The sequence below is a fragment of the Ailuropoda melanoleuca genome, chromosome 3, assembly GCF_002007445.2.
Source record: "Ailuropoda melanoleuca isolate Jingjing chromosome 3, ASM200744v2, whole genome shotgun sequence".
NCBI lineage: Eukaryota > Metazoa > Chordata > Mammalia > Carnivora > Ursidae > Ailuropoda > Ailuropoda melanoleuca.
In genome coordinates this window covers 43,798,111-43,825,793 of record NC_048220.1, presented here as the reverse complement: position 1 = coordinate 43,825,793, position 27,683 = coordinate 43,798,111, and the positions used below count along the sequence as shown (strand labels likewise).

Genomic DNA, 27,683 nt, shown 5'->3' with positions numbered 1-27,683 from the left:
TTCATGTACTTTTGTGACAAGAAGGGAAAGACCCCCTTTTGCTCTAGTGGAGATAGAAAGATTTTAAAGCCAAATTCTCATTGGACTGATTTGTATCTTGATTCACACCTTTTGACCAAATAATGTGCCCCAGAGAGTGAGTTCTGCAGAAGTTTCACATACATACAGACATGCACACACATATGCACACCCTGGAATTACATATATAGGAAAGTTAATTGATGACTTAAGGGAAAAAGAGTGGTTCACTTGTAAATGTGAAACATGTTCATTTTGTTTTCAGTTTCTTCCCACCTTAGCTGCGTAGAAGCTGTTTTCAGGAGCAGAGGGATCAGAACAAGGAACTTCATGTTTTCACAGAGCTGGCTCAGGCTCTGCTCTTGGTGCAGGTGTTCAAAGGCTCCTCCATCTTCAGGATGGATACCTGGGCTCTCTCTACCCCATAAGCATAGTAAAGGCCTTCTATCTTCTGTAGAGCCTGACATTCATTTCTGAGAACCAAAAAACCAAATCTCTGGCTCCTTTAATCTGGTTTTAGCACAAAAGCCTTGATTGTAGGAGAACCTGCCTCAATGTGATAATAAATAAAGCTACTGTTTTTTGGTTTTGGATGTCTGACACAACGTTAGAAGCTTCCGGTGGTGTGCTAGAACAAGCTAGTACTGGCTCCTGAAAGCCCGTTATGAGCATATCTTCTCTTGATATGTTCAGCATGTCAAGGATGTAGGTTGAAATTGGTGATAGGTATTCACATCACTAAATTGGTAAATGCAAAAAATCAAGACCCGTTCCCTCCCATAAAGAGACGGTAGTTGAACACTTAACCAGCACATGACCGGGAGCTTCATATTTATTACTTTACTTAATCCTCGTGACAGTCTCGTGATTTATATTGCTATCTTCATTTTAAAAATTAATTTAGAAAAGAAGATATCAATGTGGTTAAGAACATATATTGCATTACTTGTTTGGACCTCACTTCTGTCTGCTCCAAAACCCACTTGGAAGGCAGCTGACAGTGTGTTCTCTTTTCCTTAGCAGCTCTCCCATTTGTCATTTGTCACATCAAACAACACTGAAATGTCAACTCTTTTAGGGAGAGAATGTAGTCCATTGATGAAAGTGCTTTCGCTCAGCTGAAAATCTCTGGCTACACTGAGGAAATGTTTTTCTGTGTTTCTTCCACTTCTTGCTGTAGGTGGTTCATTGGGGATTGGTTGGAGTGTAGCAAGACTTGTGACGGTGGAATGCGCACAAGGGCAGTGCTCTGCATCAGGAAGATTGGACCTTCTGAGGAGGAGACACTGGACTACAGTGGTTGTTTAACACACCGGCCTATCGAAAAAGAGCCCTGCAACAACCAGTCATGTCCACCTCAGTGGGTGGCTTTGGACTGGTCAGAAGTAAGGAAATCTGAGGCTGTATGTTTTGAGATCCAAAGCATTTAATATTAGGGACACCTAAGCATGTGAATGCCTTAGAACCAACAAGTAGGGACTCCAAAACAGTAAATTTGGTCCTGTCATATTTTATTGCTGCTTGTCAGGAAGTAAGGTTTTTTTGGGTTAAGGAAATCAGTGAGAAACTAGACATCAATGTGATTAAAAATAAACCTAAAATGAATTTGAAAGAATATAATAGTGAGTACTCACATTAGTGGTTTTTCTCCTTCTTTGCTATTCTTGAGCAGCAAAATAAGCTCAGAATTAGTGATATATCTTTTTTCCCTATGTAATGTTGTAGCCTAACTACATAATTCACACATATGAACATTTATCAATTTTTAATCACTTATTATATTTCTAAATATGTTTTAATGGCTTCTGTTGCATCTGGGAAAGAAACATGGATTTGAGGGTTATAATATACTAAAAAGTCAAATTCTGATTTTATCATTACCTCTGTTTATATGATCAGTGAGGTAGACCTAAGATAATGTTTTTCTGGCATACATGTGTATAAAAGAGCCTAAAACAATCCAAAGAACTCAGAAAAATGGTCTTATGAAACATGAGGTAAGGGGTGGTGTTAATTCTTGACTCCTCATTCTGCATGAGACATACACATATAAACACCATACCATTCTCCACATTTCCCAAAGAAGATTTGGATTCTTCTGTAGTGTTGGTTAATATTAAAAAGAATGGGTACCTGGCTATATAACTAAAGGTCATTCTTCCAATTTAGCAAAACAGGATGCATTTCCTGCTGGAAGCATTGTGGTACTTGCTTTGGATATTTCCTGTAGACCTCATAAGTTTGTAAAAAAAAATAAATAAATAGACAGAAAACATACATTGTTCTTTAGGAACCCCCTGGATGTAACTTTTCCCCCTCTGAATCTTACTACTGGAGTGGCCTTATTTTGCTTGAGGCATGGGCCTAAAAGAGGGACTGTGTTTAAGATGGTACATGGAAATGGGAGATTCTGACCAGTTGTGGTTATCTATGGAATCTGTGGTGGGAATTGGGAGTGTTCTCCCAAGTTTCCTGGCCAAACTCCAACTTCAGTAATTACATCTGCTTACCTAACTTTTGCGTTTCAATCAAATGTAGAGATATTCTTGGTATTATTCACTGAGTGGTTATGGAAAACAGTATGAACTCCTCTGTTCCCTAAAAATGGGTGGATTAACTCCTAAATTGATTTGGAAGATAAACTCTACTGATAAAGAATAGACATTCTACAGAGTTGTGCGTATGTTGGTAATTATTTTACCTGAAATTCAGTGCCCAAAACCCTCATATAAGTTCATAAATAGCTATTGAGAATGATGACAAATTTGTTATTGGAAAAATCATAATGGAAGACCTGACGTCTGTCTTCAACAGTTTTAGGGTTTCAGGTCAAGCCCCTCCATATAATTTAGTGCTAACTAAACACACTGGAATGGGCACTATGAATAATACAAAGGAATCCTGTAAGCTTGGGAAAGTAAATGTCCATGAAACAACTAGAGAATAACAAAAGATAGTGTTTAATAAAATGGTGAATTGTGAGGTATAAATGTGTAAGTGATACAGGAAATTAGAGCTGAGAAGGTCAGAATAGACTGAGGTAGGATCAGAAAGCTTTTAGTTGACTGGAGTTAAACTGAATGATGGAATATGAAATAAGGAAGAAAATAGAGAAACTGGAGAAGATACTCCTGATGGTGGGATAGTTATTTAGTTACTGATTCAGAAAATATTCCTGAAATAACTGAACAGAAACACAAATATTGAGTAAAGTAGTAATAGATAACAAGAAGGATTGAATACAGACCCTTACACATCATCTTTCTACCAAAAGTGGAAACAAGTAGTTAAGTTCATAAACAGAAACAAGAAGAAATTTCTGCCAACCATGATAACACTAAAATCACATGCACAGATTTCACATTGGTCTCTTGATCTACACTTTTCTATATCATTATATTTTTATTTTAACATAAAACAAATATAATCACCTTGAGAAGTGACATATGTGTATTTATTGTATATTTCCATTTCAAATACCATTTTATTTTTTTTTAAAGATTTTATTTATTTATTTGACAGAGATAGAGACAGGCAGTGAGAGAGGGAACACAAGCAGGGGGAGTGGGAGAGGAAGAAGCAGGCTCATAGCGGAGGAGCCTGATGTGGGGCTCGATCCCATAACGCCGGGATCGCGCCCTGAGCCGAAGGCAGACACTTAACCGCTGTGCCACCCAGGCACCCCTCAAATACCATTTTAAAGTTTTCTTCTGACATCAACCTCATAAAGGTTGTAATTACCCTGCTTTTCGAATTTTGATTCCTTTTTGTTTGTTTGTTTCTAGAGAGAGAGAGAATACGTATGTGTGTGAGCAGTGGGGCAGGGAAGGGCAGAGGGAAAGGGAGAGAGAGAATCAGAAGCAGACTCCACACCTAGTGCAGAGCCCTATGTGGGGCTCCATCTCAGGACCCTGAGATCATGGCCTGAACCGAAATCAAGAGTCAGACACTTAACCGACTGAGCCACCCAGGCACCCTTAGAGTTCTGATTCTTATCTATCCACTCTTAGAGGTGACTTGCTCAAACAGCTCTGAGAGGCTCTTAGGCTCCCCTAGAGGCTGCCTGAAGAAACATGAATAAGTTAGGTGGGCTTTTAATCACATTTCAGCTACCTTCTTTAAGATAACTAAGGGGCTTAGTCAAAAAAAAAAAAAAGTTAATTAAATTAAATAAAAATTTTTAAAAATTAATTAGAAAAAAAAGATAGCCAAGTCAAAGCCTAGGAGAAAGAAGTAGTGCAGAAGCTGTGGTAGGCACACGTTGGGACTACCGCTTCAAGTAAAGCATTGGCGGCTGCTGTTGTCTCTCCACAGACGATCTGAGAAAACTGTTCAGGGGTAAGCATAGGTCAAGAAATGCTGCCATTATCATCTCAAAGATTCTAGTCGAACACTATCTGTACCATCATCTTTATTCTTTGGATCTTTCTCAGGAAAAAGGAGCTAGGTTTTATAACATACAGTCTTTCCTATTTATTTTCCAAAGGAGTGGTCCACTCTCACACTCCATTTCCTTACTTTACTAGGAAGCCCACTTCTTCCCTAGATGGGTTAACAATAAACGAAAGTAAATAACATTAAGTGAAATAAGTGCCTGAGTAGCTATGGAGTCCAAAGTGAGAACAAGGAGCCTGTTCTACCTAGAGGAACGGAATACCTCCCACTAAAGAAGAGGAGGTCCTAGCAGCAAAGCAGGGATCATTCGATCTTTTTTAGTTAACTGCTACAAATATTTCACACAATATTCTTTTGACACGCCCCTGGAAACTTCCCTTTTTCTGCCCCTTCCCCACTTCCAACTATCTGCTGTCTGAGCTCCGCTAATTACAAGGGTGAGGTTCAACGGGTGAAAACATGTTGCAGCAAGAGGAATGTACCCTTTGACCTTTTCCTTTTCTTTGCCAGCTGCTCTAATATAAAATTTCCATTGTTCCAAAGCCAGGAACCGTTTTTCGTTTTCCCCATCAGTGAAACCCACCCGGTGTTTATGGCAAAAGAAAAAAAAAAAAAGCCAAATTACCTTGGTGGAAAAAGACTCTTCAGCAATCTTTTGTGAAACTAATGAAGCCACGGCTTTCCCATTTCCTATAATCTAGCTTCACTCTTGGGATCACCCATGCTATGTTGGACTTGAATGGTTTTCTCTTTTTGCCCTCTCTTGGCAAATAACTTTTAAAAGCATTGCTGCATATTGTGGATGGGCTCCAGCAATCCTAAGCCATTCTTTTGATGTATTGGAATAGTTTCTTTTGACTCCCACAGAGTAGCCATTGAAAAAGGTCTGTTTCTTGTACTTACTCTTTTGGACAAGGGGATGACTGCTGCCATCATACTCAATTGATTTTATAGGACTTACATTCAGGTAGCGTTACTTAAGAAGGAATGGGGGGGAACGTTGGAAAGGGTGGAAAACCTACCTATAGGGGACTGTACTTTGTTTTCGAAGACAGTTGTGACATCACCTTGCTTATTCTTAGGTTCTACTCGGGTGCTATAACAAAGTGAATTAAACCTACCTCTCCAGAGAGAACTGTCTAACCCCAAAACGTTAACATTTCTATCTTTTACAAGTGAGAGCCAAATTGTTTTCCCTGGTGTGGTTTCAAATACTTTTCTCTGCAAAATATGTTTTTGCTCTTTAATCATTGATTATTAAAGCTAATGCATAAATGCATCTCTTATAAAAATTACCTCCTTTATCCCACAGAGATGAAAACACAAAACAAATGGTCTGGTCAGATTTTAAATTATTGTAAAATTTTGATTATATGAGTAAATAGGAAAAATAGGTATTTATCTGCAATGGAGAAAGGTAGTGAGAAATAATTTTGCTAAAGAATGGATTGTCCCCTGAAATAGTATCTTCCACCCAGCTACCTACAATTTATTGTGAGAATGAGTGGAATGGATTTTGATGTTCATAACTATGCTTTCATCTAAAAGAATGAATTTTATTACCAAACTAAGTATTCAATATATAATTGTTACTAATGAATTTTAGTGTGTGATGAAAAATATGTAAAAATTTACCCTTTATGTGGGTAGAGCCCAGTGATTATTTCTGAAGAATGCTCTGAAGCATTTATAATTAATACCTATTAATCATATACATAATCATGGCTACCTCTTGCTTTTCTAAAATTTCTTATTTTTTTAGATAGTTAAATAAAACTGAAGCTGTCAGATGGATAAACATATTGATCAGGAGGCTAGAGAGATGAAGTGTAGGCTATATAAAGCGCAGGGAAGAAGTAAAACTAAAAAGAAGCTGAGGAACATCTCTGCTTGAACATCTCTGACCTAAGATCAAAATCATTTGCTGGATAGCACTCTCCTCGAATAAAGCTGGTCTAAGTGGCATCCCTGTGCCTTTACTGTTTTTTTTACAAGCAACTTTTAAACACTTGATTTTATAATCTCCCTTAAGAAGTACAATATTTGCAGGGAGCAGAGTTGAGGCTTTGGCCACAGACATTCAGTATTTGTGGCTAGATCTGTTGGGGTCAGGGCTGGTGTATTTATTCAATCAGAAACTGGCAGAAATGTTTTCAGTCATTCATTATTTTGAGAATCCAGTTGATTATCTCTACTTCTAGTGTGGCGGGATGGACTATCCTTAGCTTACTTGGTGGAGTTGGGCTATAATTTTCTAAAAGTATTTTTTGCCTCAGTAGACATCACTGTATGCTCAATTTTACGTATAATCACACATCCCACAGAGAGTTTATGTCTCTGTACGTGTACCTTTCTTTGTTCTGGTAGAAACTTGCTATCTGGATTTATCTGCAAATCTTTCTCAGTGCTTCAGTTTCTCACCTGTAGAGTGTGTGTGAAAATAGTACTTCATAAGGTTTCTGTGAGAATCAGGTAGAGTATGACATGCAAAGAACTTAGAACACTGTCTGGGGCTTAATAAATTTTAGTGTTGCTTTCTCTTTTTATTCTTCTCCCTTTTAATACCAGTGTCACTTGGTTTGGTTTGGTTTGGTTTGATTTAGTTTTGGTTTCCTGGGCACTTCTAGACAAGTGAATGAATGGTCTATCATTGCATTGTCTTGCTCCCCTAACTGTCAACAGGACTTTGCCATAGGCTCTTAGCAAAGACTGCTAGATATTACCACATTCTTTAAATAATAGCAGAAGCTTCTTGCTACTGGAAAAAGATATTCAAATAAGCAAACGGCGTATGTCCCCAGCTTTAATATACATATATATGCTCTTAAAATGTTAAGGGAGAGGAGAGTGGTACAAGTGTATTTATTAATAAACGTTGCCAATATGGAGAAATAATCATAGCTTTAAATACTAAAATTGAATTTTCTATCTATCCTATGTGTTTTTGCCTATCTCCCTAAAGTCAGAAATACTCTTCTTTTTGTACTTTATCTCAATTAATTTTTTTAATAATTAGTTAATTCTTCTTCTGTGTTCTCATGACTTTGTTTCTGCTGATGCTAGGAGCTATCATGTGGATCAGAAGGCCTAGGATTTAGTTCCTGCTCTACCATTTGCTGTTTCCCCTTAAGTTGCTTAAGCTTTCCTTATCTGTAACTGTTCACAAAAACTTGTATAAGAATAATGTATTTGAAAGTGTTTTGTAAACTGTGAAAGTCATGAAATATAAGGTAGTAGTGTTATTATTGATGATAATATTAAGCATTAAGGAAGTGACAGAAATCCTCTAAGGCTTTGGCTTCTAACACTGGTGGATGGTAGAGGAGACTTGGTGCAAAGTCAGGAGGACTAAACATGAATGGGGCAAGCTCAAGAGACTGGAATCAGGGCTTTATTCATTATACAGAACACATGATTGCGGGATATGATTGCATGTCTTGGTTTCTTGAAATATAAACTGTTGGGATTGTTGTGATGGTTACATGAGATAATAATTGCAAAGTACATAGTGTAATGTGTAACATCCTGGAGACAGTAGGAGTTAGCACTGGGTCTGCCATTTAATAGCTGCATGACTTCCTACCACTTACTCTAGACCATTCCCTCATTTTAAAAACAGAGTAATAATTGCCATCTGACAGGATTTTTGTGAAGACTATGTAAATTATAGCACTTAGCATGACACTTGGTATATACTATGTTTATTAAATGGTAGCTGCTGTTGTCATCATTATTTTTAGTAGTGGTTAACTAACAGAAGCGACAGCAGCATTGACGTGTGTGGCACTGGGCTTGCACTGGAAAATACCGCACATTAGTGTGGAGAGATGAATCTGAAGCGGTAAGCGTAGCCTTCCTATCAGGGTATCATAAGCATATTTAGAGTTTGAATTTTTATCTTGAAGACAATAGCAAACCATTGAAGGATTTTTTTGTTTTAATCACAAGAGCATATGATTGGATTTATGCTTTGGAGAGTGAACTGAGGTAAGAGCAAGAAACAGGAGACCTGTTAGAAAGCCAGTGCAGTATTACATGAAGGAAATGACATTTGTCTGAAGTAAGGTTAGTGGCAGTGGAGACAGAGAGAAATCAACAGATGTGAGAGAGATGTAGCGGCCCCACACTCAGCAGGGAGTCTGCTTGAGGATTCTCTCTCCCACTCCCTCTGCCCCTCCCCCTGCTTCTTCTCTCCTCTCTCTCCCTACAAAATAAATAAAAAAACAAACAAACATAAATAAATAAATCTTTTTAAAAAACTATGAGCTCCTGGAAAGTAGAGATCATCTTAATCATTTTTATATCCCCTTCTCCTCAGTCTAGTGTAGTTCTTGCAATAGATCTGAAAAGTTTCTTTCTTTCTTTTTTTTTTTGAATGAAAGGTATAGAAACAGGGTTTCAAGATGTTATGGGTAAGGTTGTCACTTGACTGAGAGGAAGAACAGATTTTAAGGAAGGGTTCAGATGTGCAGGGGAGAAAGTTGGAAACTTTAGTCGTCACCATGTTTAATAGGTGACTCTAGAAAGATAACATCCCAATTAACCTGGAGAAGAGGTAAATAATAGACTTTGTGACATAGGAAGAAGCATCTTTTTCTCAGTATGAAGATCTGACTGGTTCAACTAAAGAATAGTCAAATTCATTATGTTTAGGGAAATTCATTATGGATGGGGAAAAGTCCAGAGATTTTCTGTGCAATAAACCTTCACCAATGGCCATGTAGTCTTAGTCACCACACTCTAAAAAAACACACCTCAGTCAACCCCTAGCTTGCTTCACAAAGACGAGTTTTCGTGGACTACAAATAACATAAGGATTCTTTTCAGAAGACTACACCCAGAAAGTAGGAAACCAAGGATTCCTCATTCCAAAAATTAGCAGAATCTTATCACAGCTGAATGTGGCCAAGGATAGGGAGGAATCGAGGAATAAACTACCCACAATAAAAGAAGAAAATAAGTTAGCCAAGAAAAGCAAACTTTCCGTTTAGCTTTTAAAGTCCTTAGGGGAAAAGATAAAAGTCCTACTTCTTAAAAAGTTAAGGACTTTGCCCGGAATTTAGTGTATATGCATATTGTATACCCAAACACATTTACTTCAAGAAAGACTTTCCTCCGATTTTCCTCTATCTTTAGAATGCCGTTATTCATTAGTATTTGTTTCATTTCCAGTGCACTCCCAAATGTGGTCCAGGATTCAAGCATCGGATTGTTCTGTGCAAGAGCAGTGACCTCTCTAAAACATTCCCAGCTGCACAGTGTCCAGAAGAGAGCAAACCCCCTGTCCGTATCCGCTGCAGTTTGGGCCGCTGCCCTCCTCCTCGCTGGGTGACTGGAGACTGGGGCCAGGTAAGGCAGTTGAGCTGGGGGACTCCTACTGAAGCAGCACCTTGAGACCCTTGAGTTTCCTGACTAGGTCGTTATGAGGGCTCAAGAGATGAGTAACACCACTAAGAAATGTAGGTATGAGATACAAGTATGAAAAAATGCACACGCAGCAACCGCCACACATAGACCCACTTAGCTGTGTCTCTCCCACACCCACGCACATCCTACTTCTGCCTTCTCTTTGGATCTTAACACTTTAACTTAAAATGGAAAGAGAAGTTTTCTATATGGCCAGATATTTGAGCAAGCCAACAAAAATTTGGATTCTAGTCCCATCTCTCAACTACTTCAAGAACAAATCAGTTAACACCAGTGACTTAACTTTTCTGCTTGCAAAGTAGCTCCTCTTAACTTCACAGAGAAGGTATGGGAGTTAGGTTAATAACGTGATTAACAGTCTTTGCAATATTATTAATATTTTTTCTTCAATGGGTTTATCTGATGGGCATCATGAATTGAGAAGCCAGTATATAGGGCATTTCATATGTATTTTTATTAGACTCATTTTATGTTCTAATTTGCATTTTTTTTCCTTTCTTTATTCTCACTTACTTTTAAATTGGGTTATCTTATGAAGGCCACCTTAAATCCTTTTAAAGCAAATTGGCATATCTGAATACAAGGAAAATTGAGTAGTATTCTTTTGAATGTCGAAAAGGAAGTCTATTAGGTTACATTAAAAAATAATGCTCCAGAAAGTAAATTTCTAGACAGTTATTGCCCTTTTCCTGTGGTCTTACAGTTAACCTTGTAGCTAGTTGTTTCCTAAAATCTGAGACCCAAATAAATCATGGCACATAACTATACCTATAATTTTGTGTGTGCTCTGGACCGGACCTGCCATTACTTCTTAAAAATGGCATTGTATAGAAGTAGTTAGCAAAATTCTGGCCAAACTTCAGTATTTCTAGAGTATAGCAGTATCTACAGACCTCTTTTGTTACATTTGGGAGAGAGCAAAAGATTTTCAGTCTCCATTAAGGCGAATAAATATACTTGCTCTGTGCTTAGTCAGCCCTCTGGGTAAACAAAAAAAAGTATGATCATAAAATAGTTGACATTTGCATTTGTATAACAAATAATTAATAATTTGCATTTGTATAGCAGTATTTAATTTATAAAATACTTAAGTGGAATACACATGATAAGGTAGGCATTATAAGCAATTATGTGTGTCACTGTGGAAGTGTAACGGTTTCATAATATGAAATTGATAAGCTATTAAAGAATCAGTACAGACATGCTATCATAATTTTTATTTAAACCAGGTAAACATTTCCTTCCTTACATATTCTTTGTTGCAGTGCACTATTATATAAAGGTCAGTTGAAAGTTTTTGCATGTTAGTGATTTTGCCACATTTACAATAATCAATTTCAGATTATTCTTTTAAATATTGTCAAGTCCTTTTCTTCTCATCTATATTTTAAATTCAGTTTCCTAAAACTAAAATACATTCTCAAGGATGCTTTAATCCATTTTTATGGTCCATTTGTTTGTCATTTTGTATTTAAACATTTCTTTGATGAATGTGTCTGTGAATATCCTTGCAAGTCCTGTAAGTGATTTGAGAGTTTTTACAAATAAATTCAATAGGACCTCAGTTTGTTTACCTTGTAAACATCACCATCACCAACAACATCTTGGCACTGGCTAGCTCATCTCCTTGATCCCAAATCTCACAGGCTTTGCTGGCATTCTGTGTGGCAGGCCCAAAAGGGCAGACCCAGCTTCATTCTTCAGCCTGGACAGCTGATTAGTCCCAGCTGAAACTAAGTCACTCTGAGAATAATTTCAGTTCTGAAGTAAATGAATTCCTGAGTAGATGAAAAAGGAGAGGGAGACATGCTACTTGGTTCACATTTGTGTGACTGACAGTACCTTAGAAAACTCAAGGTACTTATTTAAGCTCTTTTTTTTTTTTAACTGGTCCCCATCACCGGCCTGCACAGCCATCACTGCTCTTACACTGAACTCACATTTTGATCAGATTCACAGCGCTCCAGTAGACCATCAGATTGTTTGCCAATAGGCCCTATAAATAGGGAGCACAAGTGATGTCCAGCCCTAGGATCTCTAATTATTCTACCTCATCCTGAGGGTCTTCTTATTATACTCCTGTGACAGTTCACCTGCTTGGAACTATTAGAAAAATAGCCCAAGAAATCTCTTGTTTCTTGGGAACTATGTTGCTTCCATTTTCTAGGGTAATCACATGATCTGTGAATTTCCAAACCAATTCTAGAGGAGAATGACTTAATCATACACCTCCCCAAGATGAACTTCATATGGACTTTAAAAGCTAATATATATAGTATTTGAAAAGATATAGTATCTTTTTACCTCCTGAAAATTTTTGAGATCAGTATTTTGTTTCTCTGTGTGTCTTTGAGTTTAGTGTTCTGCTCAGTGTGGCCTTGGCCAGCAGATGAGGACTGTGCAGTGTCTCTCCTACACTGGACAGGCGTCTGGGGACTGTCCAGAAACTGTTCGGCCTCCATCGATGCAGCAGTGTGAAAGCAAATGTGACAGTACCCCCATTTCCAGTACTGAAGGTGAGTTTCCCATGGAGAAAGGGCTTGTGGTCTCTAGTGACTCACCTGAACTGGTTCCCACGGTTTAAAGAGCCCCATTAAGCCCCCGTTGTAGTGTAGTTTGCATAGAGCATTTGTGAAAGCTGCATGTTTACTGGATATGCGATAAGGAAACCTACATTTTTTCCCTGACTCTGACACTAACTATATGACCTTGTTAAGTCACTTAACCTTTCTGGAGCTAAGTTTACTTATTTATACAATGAGAGTTTGGAGTGGGTAACCTCTAAGGTCACATCCAACCTAGCATTCTATGTTTGACTTGTGCCAAAATATAGAGATGTTTTCTAATGAACCACAGTTTGAAGTGAAAACTTCCTTCTTTTGGGATATGACAATGGATCTCTATCATCCTGAAGATTAAAATTCATTCCTATTGTACATATAAGTAAAGCATATGTCTGAAACTATTTGTGTTTCAAGGGCTAATTTTCTTATTGTAGAAAAGAAGAAAAAGATAATTACATAGCTGTTTATAGAGGAAGACAAAATTCTTTGGGCTCTGAAATTTTTCTTTCTTATGTATTGGGAAATCTGTTTATTAATAGCAGATGCCAGCCCAAATTCTGAATTTTCTTATATCTTATTTCAATAAATATATTTTATTTATTCACTTAGGCATTCATTTAAAATTTCCTGAATACTGCTATGTAAGAGGCACTCTAATGAAACCATGGGAAGTATAGAGGCAAATATGGCATAGTCAGGAAATTCAGACTGCCTAGTCATATGAAAATAGAGGCATGCTCAAATACAGCACAAGAAGCTACTAATTTAAATTATGTAGGAAACTTAGTTATAGGGCTCTCCTTAAAACAAAAGTAGAGAACTATCCTGAACATAATCTGTTAATATTTTTCAAATGAAAATTATGTGCTCATGAACCTATTAAGAAGAGATCTGTTCATTTTGACCAAATGTATCCAGTTTAAAGGATTTTTTTAAAAAATTGCATTCACTATTTTAAAATGTTTCCTTAGGGATTTTATTTTAGGAAGAACAATCGTCTTGTATGACAGGATGCAGAGAACTTGCGTCTTTGCAAATGTACTGGTTTTTATATCTGAGCCTCAACACAATATCCTTACTGTATAATTTACTCTTTCAGATAAATATAGCCTTACCCTACATCAATTCAAAATCACAATTTTAATTTGCAAAATTTCTGGCTCTGATGTCATCTACTTTTTTGTTCCTTTGATAAGGGACATTCTAGAAATCTAGCTTTTCTTCTCTTGAGAAGGACTCAAAATCCATGACAAACCAAAGTATTTTCCTAGCAAAACAATCTCTTTTAAATGATCTAAATAAAAATATCTCTCTTGTATAAGACCAGCAAACAACTTTATCCATTATAAATTATTAGGAATCAATCACATGGGTTTGGAGGTCCATTTTTCTTTCTGAGTTGGAAGATAAAAGGTTGAGGTGGAAAAGAGGATATAACTATCATATTAAATTACTTTGTGTTGGGTATTGTGGTAGGCCCTTTATATTTATTATCTGCCTTATATGTTTCATATACATAAATATCTGTGTATGTGTGTGTACGTGCATACACATGCATGTTATAATTATGACAAGAACCTTCCAAGAGTTGGTATTTCTGATGAGGAAATTGAGGCACAGAGAATGATAGTGACTTGCCCAAATTATAAGACTAGGAAGTAGCAGACTCAGTATTTGAATCCAGATTTGGCAGAGCCCAAGAACATGTCAGTTTCAAGTACATTTTTATGCTATTTTTAATTCACTTTTTAAGGTGGGTATTTAACATGAAAACAGAGCTTCTGGTTATAAAGTAGCAACACTTCTAGCTTGACCATCATCCTGAGTCAATAGATTCAGGCTCAGTCATTGCTGAAATAACTGGCTTTTTAACACGCCCACAGCAAGATGTATGTTGAAATTATGTTTATAGCTTCATCTTAGGCATTTTAGTAATTTCCCCAAAAGCTTTTCTCTAGTGGTTAAATATCATACAAAAGCTTCACAGCTGGAGATGCAAAGTTTTCAGGGTGGGCAAAATATCATTTGCAACTGGACTTACTTCCGCCTTAAAGAAATTCTCTTAAAATGGTGTTAATCTGAGGTTTCTTGAATTATTTGGAGAAACACCTCATGGTTATTTAATCTGCCTGGCCAAATCACTTTTTATTAATATTAATTTGAAATAAGCAATTAAGATAGTATTTTTAGCCTTCTTAGTAAAGGAGGAAACTTTTAGGAAATTGTTAATCCTGCAAAATATGACTAATCTTAGAACTATTATTCCGTAAAGCTGCTGACTCATTGAAAAGAAAGATGATCGCTCTTACAAAATTAGATTTAAAGTGAGTATGTCTATCATAACTTGTTTTGTGTTCTCGTTGGCTTTTCAATAGCATATATTGAATACATTTAAATACCTGAAACTATAGCTCATTTCATCAGCAGCTAATTATTGAATGCTTGTTGTGGCCAGCTTTGGCCATTCATTATGGAAAATTCAAGTGCATTTATCAGTTCATAGTCTTACAGGGAAGATACTAAAAAAAAGGAGGGTAGAAGGTGTTATGTGGAGCAGTTGACATAGTGCTAAGAGAGTTGAAATGGAAGACCATGACTTTAATTTTTTAGATCAAGGCAAGCTTCATAGACTAAAGTGGTCTGTGAACCAGCTGTAATGTGTAGTTGGAAAAATAACCCAGTGTGCGCTCTGGGAAAAGAGGATGAAATGGTTGAATTAAATCATAAGTTATCATTCATAAAGATATGAAATGGGCAGATAACATGGATTTCAAAAGAGAAGAGGTTCTTGCATGAAATTAATATGAGTGATCTAATATGACTTCTGGGGGGCGCCTGGGTGGCTCAGTCAGTTAAGCATCTGCTTTTGGTTCAGTCATGATCCTGGGATTCTGGGATCGAGCCCCACATTGGGTCCCTGCTCAGCAGGGAGCTTACTTCTTCCTCTCTCTCTGCCTTTCCTTCCTTCCTTTTTTTAAAAAAATTTTATTATGTTATGTTAGTCACCATACAGTACATCCTTATCTGCCCTTCCTTCCTGCTCATGCTTGTTCTCTCTCTCAAATAAATAAAATCGTTTTAACAAATAAATAAATAAATAAATAAATAAATAAATAAATAAATAAATAAGACTTCTGGAAATCAGATCAGAGAGAGAAGAAATGCCTCTTACTAAGGGAGAGTTGGGAGAGAAGTCTGGCAGTGGGGAAAGGAGTAGGCTCTGGTTATTGCAGGAGAGTAGAAGAGGACCCCTTCTTCCCCAGCAGAATCAGGTTCTCTTGACTGTTAGTGGGAGGCTGCTAAGAAACTAGTTCAGCTCTACCCCAAGACAGAGTAGGACTAAGGGAGATCCCTTAGCGTCTAAAATATAGTTTTTCAGTGGGATCTCTATGGGTGAAAGGGATAGAATCTTGAGAATTGTTTTAACAGCCACAGTTTAGGAGTTGGTTCCCATTCTAACATTTTATTATGAAAATAATAAAAAGTTTCAAACATAACAGCAAAGTTGAAAGAATTATACAATGAACACCCACCACCTGGATTCCAGCATTAATATTTTCCTGAGCTTGATTTATCACATATATATCTATCTGTCCATCCCTCAAGGTAATAGTTTTTCAATAATGTGCTCCATTCACCCAACCATTATTATTTACTTAGTAAACGTTACTGACTATGTGCCAGGCACTGAGACTATGAAAGAAATATGACAAGGTCCTTTTCCTCAAACGGAGCACAGTTTATTGGGAGTGGCAACAAATAATTTTCGCAATATGGGCAGTACTCTAACAGAGTAGAAAGAAGTTATAATGAGTACACAGAGGAGGGGGTAATCAGCAGAAGCATCATGGAGAATTCAGGCTTGAGTGGGGCACTGGAAGGTATGAAACAATTTGCCAAGAAGACATACAGATGCTGGGCATTCCTGGCAGAGGACAAGGATGTGCAGTCGTGGGGGGCCTGGAGGTAGTTTAGTACAGGTGCAGTGGGTTGGCAGATGAGCAGACAGTGGAGATGTGGCTACAAAGAGAGACACAGAGACTTGGTTTTGGAGGGTCCTGCACATTGTGGAAGATAGTTAGGTCTCTGTTTAGAAGTTCTAGAGAACAAGTGAAGTAAATTGGGGAGTGACATGCTTGGGATGGCAGGAGTGTGAAGGGGCAGCGAGAAGTCAGCCTTGTGTGGAAGAAGAGTCCACACTTGAGATGATGAAGGCTTGAACTGAGGCAGATATAGTAGAAATCAGAAGGAGAGTAATGAATTAGAAAAAAGAATAAAATGGAAAGGAGAATTAAAAAAAAAACTGATGAGCAGTCAGACATGGGGATGAGAGATTTGGAGGTATCCAGGATGACTCCCATTTAGATTTTGGTTAGTAGATACTATAAATCATGATAAGGGAATTTAGGAATCTATAAGGAAGTTAAGCACATTCATCCCCAAAAGCATAATAAAATAATGGAATTTGAGTACAATTTTTAAAACTAAAAATAAAATAAACAATGGAAAGAGATTGAAGACATGGAGGGAGGTTAAGACAACAAAGAATAATGAGAATGAAACTAAGAAGTGAAGCATCAAGATATTAAAAATAAATAGTAAGAGGGAAATAGGAGAAGTAAGAAGGGAGATATGTTTTGCCATGTTCAACATCTGCTTTAGTGTTTAATTCTTGAAAGCCTTCAGTGAAGAGTTAAAGCATTATAGGCTTGATTTTGACAGACTGCCATCAGGAAGGTAACTCTAATTTGCTGCCAAGAATGAAGTACAGACACACTGGGTATCACTGCATCTAAAGTACTACTCAGAGTAATTTTTTAAAGTACATCTGGCAGCTGGGACTATCCTGCTCAAGCTTACCTGAAATTCTATCCCAAATGCCATTTTATTCACCTTATGCAGTTTCAGGTTCGCTTGTAGTTTATATGGTGAGTCTTTTCAGCCTCTCAGTAGCACAGGGCACTCTGTCATCTAGTATTTACTGCTGCCAGGTTATTACCTTCTACCTTCTGCCTACTGTATTCCTGGTGTGCCATGAGCTGGTAACCAACCCAGGAAAGGTGTGGTTAGTGTGCATTGGTTTACCAGCTCGGGCTGTCTAACAGTGGCTTTGGTGGGTCTCAGTCTCCCTCAAATGAACAACTAGGAGAAAACCTGAACTGCTCCAGAAATCTCATCAGACCCCCAGAACAAAACAGCATCTGATATGTTAAAACCAGTGAAAGAGACCATGAACGTCATTTGAAGACTTTGATTTGAAGGAGGTGAGGAAGAGTAGTTTTTTCCTTTGCCATTTTAAAAAGCTCGTAATGCACCCTAGCACTCAGGTTCACATTCCTGGCTGTCTGGTTTACAGGGAACCCTGGGGTTTGTGTTGGGATCATACCACCTTGAGGATGAATGTGGGTGGCATCCAGGGAATAAGACTGGGTAAAGAGAAACTGAGAAAACAAAGAGAAAAAGGAAGGGCTTAGTCCATGGTAAGATGAAATTGGAATCAAGTTTTATAGTTGATATTATCTTACTTTGAGGATGAAAAGTTGGTGGACTATTCCCGCTGCAATGATCATGTCAAGTTCCCAAGGGAAACTTGTTAATTCATCCTTTTCCAGTCTGACTATCTAATGTATCAAGGGCTCAAGTATAGTTTTTTCAGGAAAAATCCTGAGTTCACACCGCTCACCCCCGACTCCTGCACTGCGCATTCACATGCACAGCCTTTGCCATCTCACCTCTCACTAGGCTCTGCATTTCCCTGGGCAGTTTGACAGAGGCACAGCTGGTTGTACTTTTGTAATCCAAAAGATAGACCCTAAGGTGCTTAAGTCATAAGTCTGTACTTACTGTGTTGTTCCTCTGAATCTCATAAAGAGTTTTAGGCACACAGGGTGTGCATTCTCCATAGAAAGATGCTGAATGGTCCAACCTGGTCATGAGAGGATATGTCCCTATGTACCCCAAGTCACTCCAATGATAGCTAGGCTTTGTAGGGTTTTATGCAAAAGCACCAAATCTCAGGAGTTGCTCTTGTACTGCTTAGACCAAGTGAAGCCTTCAGAGTCACAATGAATCTGAATCCAATTGCATCCTAAATTTATAAGCCTCTGTTCAGTGTGACTACTTTGAAATCATGTCTTTTAGGTCAGAGATTTGAAAGATTAAAGCACCTGGGGAAAAAACCTGTTGGCACATCAATGATAAGTAGATTCATGTGTTGCCTATGAAACAGGTTGTCTTATTTTATCATTCAACTCTACCAAAACCCGGATTACCAGTGAGACACCCACTCTAGCATACCTGGCAGGTTACTTAAGATTCTAATAATGGGTCTAGTTCCTATCACGGGGCCTACGGTTTGGCTTTCAGCCCTTGATATACTCCCAAGTGTCCCTGAGAAGAATTAAGGAATACTCCATAAATTTTTTCTCCCCACTAGAAATATCTGGCCTTGGGTAAAGTGAAATTTTATTTTCAGGGAGAGGTGGGAAATAAAAAAGGAGAAGCTAGTTAGGTCCGCACAATATTCCCTAGAAACCACACAGTAGGACCTCTCACCCTTCCCATGGCATCACAAGAGAAAAGGTAGAATGAGTGCCTTATCTTTCTCTCCCAGGACAGTACTTAGCTGGTACCATGTAGATGGCAGAAGAGAAAAGTCAAGCTCCTTCATCTTAAAAATCCTTGACCCTGCTGGCTTAGATTCCAGTACTTAAAAAAACGTGGATATAAGGGTATCTGCATGAAGAAAATATGATAATGAAGATCAGCCCCTCCAAATAGATAAATTAGAGAGTAATTATATTACAAAAAGTTTCTAACTAAAGGATTCCTTTTAATAAGTCTCCTAGTATAGTAGCTTATTTACAGATTATGTATTACATAGGTATAGAGAAGCTTTTGGTTGTTAAGATATTTTAGAGATTAGCTAGAAATCAATGCCTACTGAAGATCATTCAGAAACTAAAACAGAACATTATTGTTTTGATTTCAACGGGAAACTGTAGTTTAATTATGCAGAGCTTTTCCGGAATAGTTTTTATCACAAATGTAAGCTGTATTGTGTATTGATTCAAGGGTGAGAAGATTATTTCTTTTTTTAAGTTTTTATTTAAATTCCAGTTAGTTAACATACGGTGCAATTAGTTTCCGGTGTAGAATTGAGTGATTCATCACTTACATTATTTCATATTTTTAATGGCTTTGAGAATAAAGCAGACTAGTGAATAAATTTTATAATGAAGCCTTCTTGACTGCATCAGCAGAATGTCAATGAGTCAATTCAAGAGCTCAACAAGTCAATCCTCTCTAGGTAAGCTAAAAAAGTGGCAGATGGGCTGAATGCCTCAGGATAATTTAAAACTGTTCCTAGTATATTTAAGATTACATTCAGCTTTCTGATAGTGGAGCTTTAAAACTTCTTGGTGTGTCTCAAATCACCTTTCACTTATGTCATTTTACACAATTGAACAAGGAGTTGTAAAGCTGAAGAAAAGTATTCAGGCTTTTTCAAATATCTGTGATCTAGAACCCTTCTTTTAAAAAACCTTGTTCATAATGAATCATGGAATGTTACATCAAAAACTAAGGATGTACTGTATGGTGACTAACAGAACATAGTAAAAAATTATTATAAAAAATAAAAAAATAAAAAATAAAAAGTAAGAAACCCTGCTCATTCTCCAGTCACCTAACTGGCTTAGTCAGTGGACCATGCTACTCTTGATCTTGGGATTGTAAGTTCAAGCCCCCCTGTTGGGTGTGGGTTATTTTTTTTTTTAATTCCCCTTTTCTAAGGTGGCAGAGCAAATTTTCTGATAATGATGCCACCAAGGGTTGACTCGTGACTTTTGGTAACAGCCAAGAATACAGAAGTCTTGAGAGGCAGTAACCTTTTTGTAGTTTCATGCCAAGAATGCTGCCAAAACTGAGGGGTCCTAGTCCCAGCTCTTAGACTGACCAGCTGTATGGCCAGCCTGGTTTTCCTAATGATTGTGAGCTTCAGTTTTGCCATCTATGTAAATCTGATGTTTTATATCATGGAAGGATTATATATAAATTTGGAAAGCCATCTATGTAAATCTGATGTTTTATATTTGTCAAAGGACTAAATATATAAATATGTAAAACCACCAGGCAGTTCCTGGCACATAGGAAGCACCTAATAAATTATTTTTAATGTGATCATTACTGGATTAAGCTCTTGTGACGTTAAAAGACTGAGATAATGAAAAACCAGTCACGGCTGACCTTCTCTGGTAAATAGATTTCCATCAGTACAAAGATTGATTCTCGCTGTCTAGACAGTCTCTAGAAGGCAAAACCAAGAAGTAGGAATGGGGTCTCTCCTCAGGGATCTTCCTTCCTGGGAGCCCCCACACTCCGTCAAGGCTGCATGTCCTTAGGCAGCCCCAGGGTCTCCACTTTAATGTCTTATCAAGGCCTATTGTCCCCATCTTGGCATCCCCAGCCCTGGCTCCTCCCCCCTCTCTCCCCACCCCACCCCATTATGATTTACCTGCTCTCTGTTTAATATCTTTTTGTTAATTTGCTTATGCATGCCAGTGTGTACCTCTCCCTGAGAGCCTTGGTACATTTTGACAGGGATCCCAGAGACATAATACACAGTGGTTGATCTCAGAGGCAGATGTGTTGGTGGTAATAACGGGAGCTAACAGACTGATTCCTCTGTGCCAGGCGCCACGGGACTTTGTAAGTGCTATCCCATGTGTGCCTCACTTCACCACATCTTGCAGAGCAGGTCTTGTCATGGGTCTCTACTTCACAGATGAAGAAACTGAGCCTTAGAGAGGTGAAGGAACTTGGCCCAGGATGATCACATACGGGGAAGAAGCCGCTCCAGAATGCACTCCCCGGCCCAGCTCACTCCAGATCTGCTGCCGCTCACCACTGTGTTACGGTGCTGTGGCAGGCAGGTCGTGTGTGCTCCTAAGGAGTGCCTGCCTCTCTAAACTTGATGCTGCTCCCAGGACCCAAATGACATCCTGCTTTCAGTCAAGCTGGTTGGAATCAACTTAGTTGACAACTAACTTGAGAGGGGTATTGGAAAGTTCAGAGAGGGACACCCTGGCAGCTGGCTTCCAGCCTACCCCGAGGCTAGACACTGCTCCTGGCCAAAGGACTGTGCTCTGGGCCTCTGCACGGTGAGGAGAGTCCTCTCACTTCCAGCACCCACCTAAGAAGCTGAATCCCAAGTTATTTATATTTGTAATAGCCTGAATGGGTCAATGGTGGGGTAATTGGAGGAACAACTTATGATTATTTGTATTCATTAGTTTTATATGTTATGGAATCAGATTCCAAGGTCTAAATCTAAAAGAAAAATCTATGAATTTGCTTGTATTTTGCTTATCTCACAATTTTCCTGGACCAGAAGCAATGGGGAATGAATGGGGAAATGAGTCTTCCAAGAATGGGGAAATGAATCTCCCAATAAAATTGAACCCCAGAAAATACTGACTTGTGTCAATAGGACAGCATTTTCTCAGTAGTAATCTAAATATTGCATCCTCATGGAGAAAGTCAGAGGACAACTTACTGTCATCAGGTGGTACGAGGTAATAACTAATAGAGGTGATAACAGTCGTAATTCAATGTCTTACATTTATCAAGTGCTGATAAACCTTATATGCACTGCTCCAGGTGGCATCATAGGATATACATGTTATGTGTGGAAGTGGGCACCCTCATCATCCCTGTTTACAGAGGGGAAAACTCAGGCACAGAGAGGCTGTTTGTTCAGAGTCATAAAGTCAGTAAATGAGAAAACTAGGATTAAACCAGGGCAGCCTGGCTTCTAATTTTATTTCCTTGTACTATTAAAGCAACCAGTCTTCCTCTCTCTGTGTATCAATTAAATCATTTTTATATTTTGGCTAAAATTTATTTTGTCTTTGACACAATCCCATCAAGCCCCGCTGCCAACTCTGAGAGGGGTAGTCTCTGCTGGCGGGTTGCCCCATTAGGATGGTGATTTGGAATTAAAGACAAATGATACTGTGTTGGCTTTTCTCATTTTTAAAAAAGATTTTATTTATTTATTTGAGAGAGAGAGAGCACAGAGGGAAAGTGAGAGGGAGAAGCAGACTCCCCACTGAACAGAGAGCCGGATGTGGGGCTTGATCCCAGGACCCTGAGATCGTGACCTGAGCGTAAGGCAGATGCTTAAGCGACTGAGCCACCCAAGCGCTGTTCTCATCATTTTAATGATTGCTTTACCTTGACAATATATCCCTCTTGGTAATATTGATAAAACTTTTTTCCCTGAGAAAAATGTTCTTAGTCTAAACCTGTTTTGATTACTTTTCACTGGTCATGACAGAGAGAAAAGGAAAAAAAAATGCCAAGTGACCTCCACATTAAAATATGTGGAGGTCTTTTCACCTCAAATTCATAATTGATTCACAAAATATCACCTGATTTCTTTTTTTAGTTCAAACTTTAAAGAAATTTTTCTTGTCTCTCTGGCCTTCTTTCAGCCAAAACTTAAATTTGTTGGGAATACTAGTGCGGAAAGCTTCTATTCAAATTTCTAACTATTATTTGTAAGTCATATTGTGAGTGAGGGAGTTCGATGGTGACAGAGTTTATGTTTGCAGAAGATTGAGGGTTCCTGTTTAAAATTTAAGTCTTTCACTGAAAAAGCTGGAACGTGAGATCAATAAAATTGTTGCCTTACTTCTCAATAATAATGGAAAACTTTCCCATTCCTTCGCATATAATTTCTCAAGTTTATCATATGCCTTGTGTACCATGTATATGATCTCTTAGAACTTCAATGGATTTCTGAAGCCAGGAATATACATGCAAATAAGCAAGCAAGCAAGCAAGGAACAACAACAAAACTGTCCTGTTACACTGAACTTCACCCAGTGTTCTGCCTGATTCTAATTACCTTCAGCAGTTTACCCAGGATGCTTCAGTATAACCACCTGGAAAAATGAGGGTGGAACTTTGATTCTGGGAGGCATATGGAAATTTAATTACTAGGTTTACAAAGTATTTTAAAATCCCCAGATAAAAGTGACCAGAGGACTAGAGAAGAATATCATTATTAGAAGTAGTGGAGTTATATGGGGGTGAGAGGAGTGCTGAGGATCAAAGACCGGTGTGCCCTTCTCTATACTGGCCCCTTAGCCCCATCTTCTGCAACCAGCGTCAAGGGGAGATGGAGAAAGAATCATTTATTCACCTTCTGGCTGCAAGAACTGCAGACCTCAACTGTGGCAATTCTAGCACTGAGGAGAAAATACACATAGGAAAAAAGAAGGCCATGTCTCACTTCCAAATTAAAAAAAGACATTTCTACATGTTTCCATAACCCACAGACTGCTGCCATTTGAGGCCAACCCCTCAAAGTTTTCCTCTTTGTCTAGTGTAGTTGCTGAATCTAGGCCACTGTCAGCAATCCTTTTCATTCACCCAGGCCCATCCCCACGCCTCACAGATGCAGAGATTCTCTTGAGACATGTGTACTTTGGTATCAAACAATGCAACTCATGTTTGATTTTGGATAACCTTGCACTGCTGAATAAAATAACCCTTGAGAAAGAAGCAATAAAAGCACTGTAAGAAAAATGACTCATGTTTCCAAGCTGTCTAAAGTGATCACTTATCCCAACAAATGGTAATTCTTTCAAGACACAGTGGGCATGCACCATACTTATAAAAGTCTGGGAGAAAAGCCTTGCAATCATTTTTTTTTTAAATTGTGTTAAAATCTATCAAAAGAATGTTTCTGGTAGGCTGTACCAGACAGGGTATGCTTAAAAACAAAAACAAAAACCACATGGATGTGGAAGCCAAGGTGGATTGGTGCAGGGGGGTCCTTGCCGAACATGCAGTCCCATCGGCTTGTTTATGCACTTGTTTATGTGCCTCTAATTGTTTTCCATTTTCTGCCCCCATTCATTAGAGTGCAAAGATGTGAACAAAGTGGCTTATTGCCCACTGGTGCTGAAGTTCAAGTTCTGTAGTCGAGCATACTTCAGACAGATGTGTTGTAAGACCTGCCAAGGACACTGACCCACGGAAAGCCAGAGAGAGCGCCTTGTCATTTCATCGTGGAAATGCGTCCATCAAAAAGAGCCACCCAGAGGAAGAGGATTGATGTCCTTGCAAATGTATTACCCTGTGGAAAACGTAACCACTGGTCAGCCCTAGCTGACAGGATTTCAATATTATTTTAACTTCTGTGAAGTGGGATTTATTGATCCAAAGTGCTGGACACAGTATTAAGGAGGGAATGCCAGATCGGAGAGATCCAAACAACACAGGGAGACTTGCTTACTGTGGAACGTTTGTGTTCTTTCGAGTAAATCCAATAGCCTGTTTACCTCCTGGACCATTAAGATAATTTTTATTATGGACTTAGCAATGACACTGAATCCATTTGTATTTAAAACTGTTTAAAATGTAGCTGTTATGACTTGGTCAACTATGGAAGTAAAAGAAGATTCAGAAACCTTAAGTCATAGCTTAAAAATATTTACTATACTTTATCTCACTACAACAGCACCACAATTTAAATTCTAAAACGGGCTTTTAACTGTAATTTAAGGAGCAATTATAAATCAAAAGTAATGAAAGTTTGTATTATTTTTCTTCATTCCACTTAATTTCCTTAGGAATAATCCCCCTGTTCTGAACACTGCTGTGAGCCATATATAAACTCTATTAAACTGAACAACAGTGAAGGACTTAGTTGAAGGCAGTGCATCAGTTACTGCAGCTGTGCAAGTCTATAAATTCTGTGCTAAAGACTGTGGCCAACTTGCCATTGTGCAAGTGAAGCTGAGATTTCCATTAAAACTTTAAGAGAAAAACATTTCGATTTCATGCAGAAGCCAGACCAGGGGTATGGTAGAGACTGAAGAACCAGGCCCTTTGCTGCCATCACACGGGATGCCTCAGTTCTTCTTTGAGTCACCCCAACTCAATTGTGTTTACATCCTCACCGGCCACAGAACAGCTTCTGCCCCGTTGGATTGTTGCACGCGTGTTGAGCTTACTGAAATGATGCCGTGCAAAAGATAGACTGGCTCAGTAACAACCAGGCAGACCCTTTTGCTGACAATTGTGATGGGTTCCAGATGTCCCTTCTTTGATATGGCAGAAGGGCATTTATTTATATGAGAGCAAGTGTGTGTGTGTGTGTGCGGGCGCTTTTGAGTGTGTGGGTTAGATGCGTGTGCTTGCACATAAATGTGCTATTTCTGTGAGTTTTAAAGTAGGCAAGGGATAACAACCAAAGAAGAAAAACTCATGAAGCCTAAAGATCATAAAGCATAATTTTAATAGTCACTCAACCAACTATTTTGTATTTTTAATGGATACTCTGAATGGCAATTAAATGTGAAACCAAGTTTCTTGGGCAAGTCAAATTCAAGAATCAAATCCAGAATCCCAAATTAAATTGACTAGCTCATATTTTCTCCATCCACAAGTTTCGTATCATGCTCATCAAAAGCTTCAACAGTGGGATTAAAAGAAAAAAAGAAAGGGTACTTGGTTATATTTTGTACTTGAACACTTGTAGTTTGCAGCAGGTTCTTGATGAATGTGCTCTGTATCCTACAGGTGTGTACACCGTGCCACACCAACAGCTCAAACTCCAGCCAAACGGCTACCTTGTAAAGATACTGCTTGGAGTTAAAGAGTATGTTTGACTTAAACCTGTCACTGTGTGTGCTCAAACTACATGTCAGGTGTATCACCCACACCGTGACCTAAGGTAGAGGATTAGTTTTTTTCAGAAAGGAAAAGAGACTCACAGACTTCAAAAACCAACCTAAACTTCAGGTTTGCTATGGACAGTCAGCACGGATGTTGTTCTGCACACTCCGTTGTGGTCATCCCTATTTTCTTGGCTGCTTCCTCTCTCAACACCACAGCTCACGTCCCTGAGCTTGCCAGAGAGAGCTACTGACAATACAGAAAAATTGCCAGGACCCCTGTGTATACTGCCCTGAGAAGACGAGCCAAAGCTCCATTTATTCAGTGAAGGGGAGGCAGCCCATTAGGAGCATGGCCCCAGCACTGAATCCCTTGGTCCCTTGCAAAGAGCAGTTAACTTGGTGCTAATGTGCCCTGGTGAAATAAAAGATGCGTGCTTTCCGTGGCATTTTAGGCATAGGTTACCTGTCAGGATCTGTTTCTCCCCAACATAAATATCAGCTCATGTTTTTATTCCAAAAAGATTTCTTACATTACTGACTTAAGTCTGTTCTACACCTCACCTGGAAACGAATGTTGTGAGGACCGTTGCCCTGGGCTCCCTTGACTGACGTTAGAAGAGGGGGCAGCTAGTGTTCCCTCAGGAGTGTGCACAAGCCCCAAGGCCAGGAGCAGAGAGCTTCCAGGTGCAGCATCGGATTACTCTGCTAGAAAGAACCAAGCACAGAATGTAACAGAACTAAACCTGAGTGGGGAAACAAATCATATTCTATAGCACATCACAATACCACTGCCAACTCTGTAGTCAACCACATGGCTACATGATACGCTCTCTTTCCAAATAATAGCAACAGGATTGTCAGTGGAGGCTGAGCCACCACAGAAGGCCCTCCGAAAGTAGCATGCTATGTGGACTACTTAGGGAGCCCCAAGGAAACTGGTATCCCATGGCTGAGGGCAGTATCTGCCATTGGCATGAAGTCCTGCCAAAAAAGGAAAGGTGAATATACCCAACTGAGATACATATGACTCCCCAAACAGTCTATTTCATTAGGAATTTTATTCGAGTGAATGTCACATAGGTATCCTTAATAATACAGAATGAAATTACCTTTGTATTATTGTGATTAGTTGTTGCTTATTATTTTATACTCAGTATTAATGTGGTACACTGTTACTTTTTTTTTGCTTTTGTAAATTATATTCTAATTTATTGCCATGTTTCCTAACACTTGTCCTACATTCATTCTCCTGCTTGTAATGAAAATGAAAAAGTCATTGTAACACTTGATGGAGTGAAATTCCACACCAGGCACAGATTTTTTTTTTAACATAGATAATTTAGTAAAAATAAAAATTCAGCTTGTAAGAATGATTCAGATGAAAGTTTTCTATTCCCTGAAAAGCTGGTGTTAAACTTGCAGTAGAAGGCACCTATCCTTTGGAATACCGCACTACACTCTCCAAATTATCCAGGTAGTATCCAGGATTGAGATAATTCGTTGCACCCTTATTACCCTCCTCAGAGATTGCATTTATTTGTATTTCAGTACTATTAAATGCAAGGGCTTTCGGTATTTCTGGTGG

The 27,683-nt window shown here is 38.6% G+C and overlaps 1 protein-coding gene across 5 annotated transcripts in view; it reads left to right on the top strand.

The window, feature by feature from the left end:
* Positions 1 to 27,451, top strand: part of ADAMTS6 (ADAM metallopeptidase with thrombospondin type 1 motif 6) — a 295,037-nt gene extending 267,586 nt beyond the window's left edge. For 4 of the 5 annotated variants that reach the window (XM_034656286.1, XM_002919303.4, XM_034656287.1 and 1 more), the window contains 4 exons: positions 1,199 to 1,403; positions 9,586 to 9,762; positions 12,200 to 12,356; positions 24,337 to 27,451. In XM_034656286.1, coding sequence (XP_034512177.1) covers positions 1,199 to 1,403; positions 9,586 to 9,762; positions 12,200 to 12,356; positions 24,337 to 24,446 — 649 coding nt within the window. In that variant the 3' untranslated portion in view covers positions 24,447 to 27,451. Of the gene's footprint in view, positions 1 to 1,198; positions 1,404 to 9,585; positions 9,763 to 12,199; positions 12,357 to 24,336 lie in introns of those variants that run through there. The other variant, XR_004624085.1, reaches the window with a different exon arrangement.
* The last annotated feature ends 232 nt before the right edge of the window (positions 27,452 to 27,683 follow it).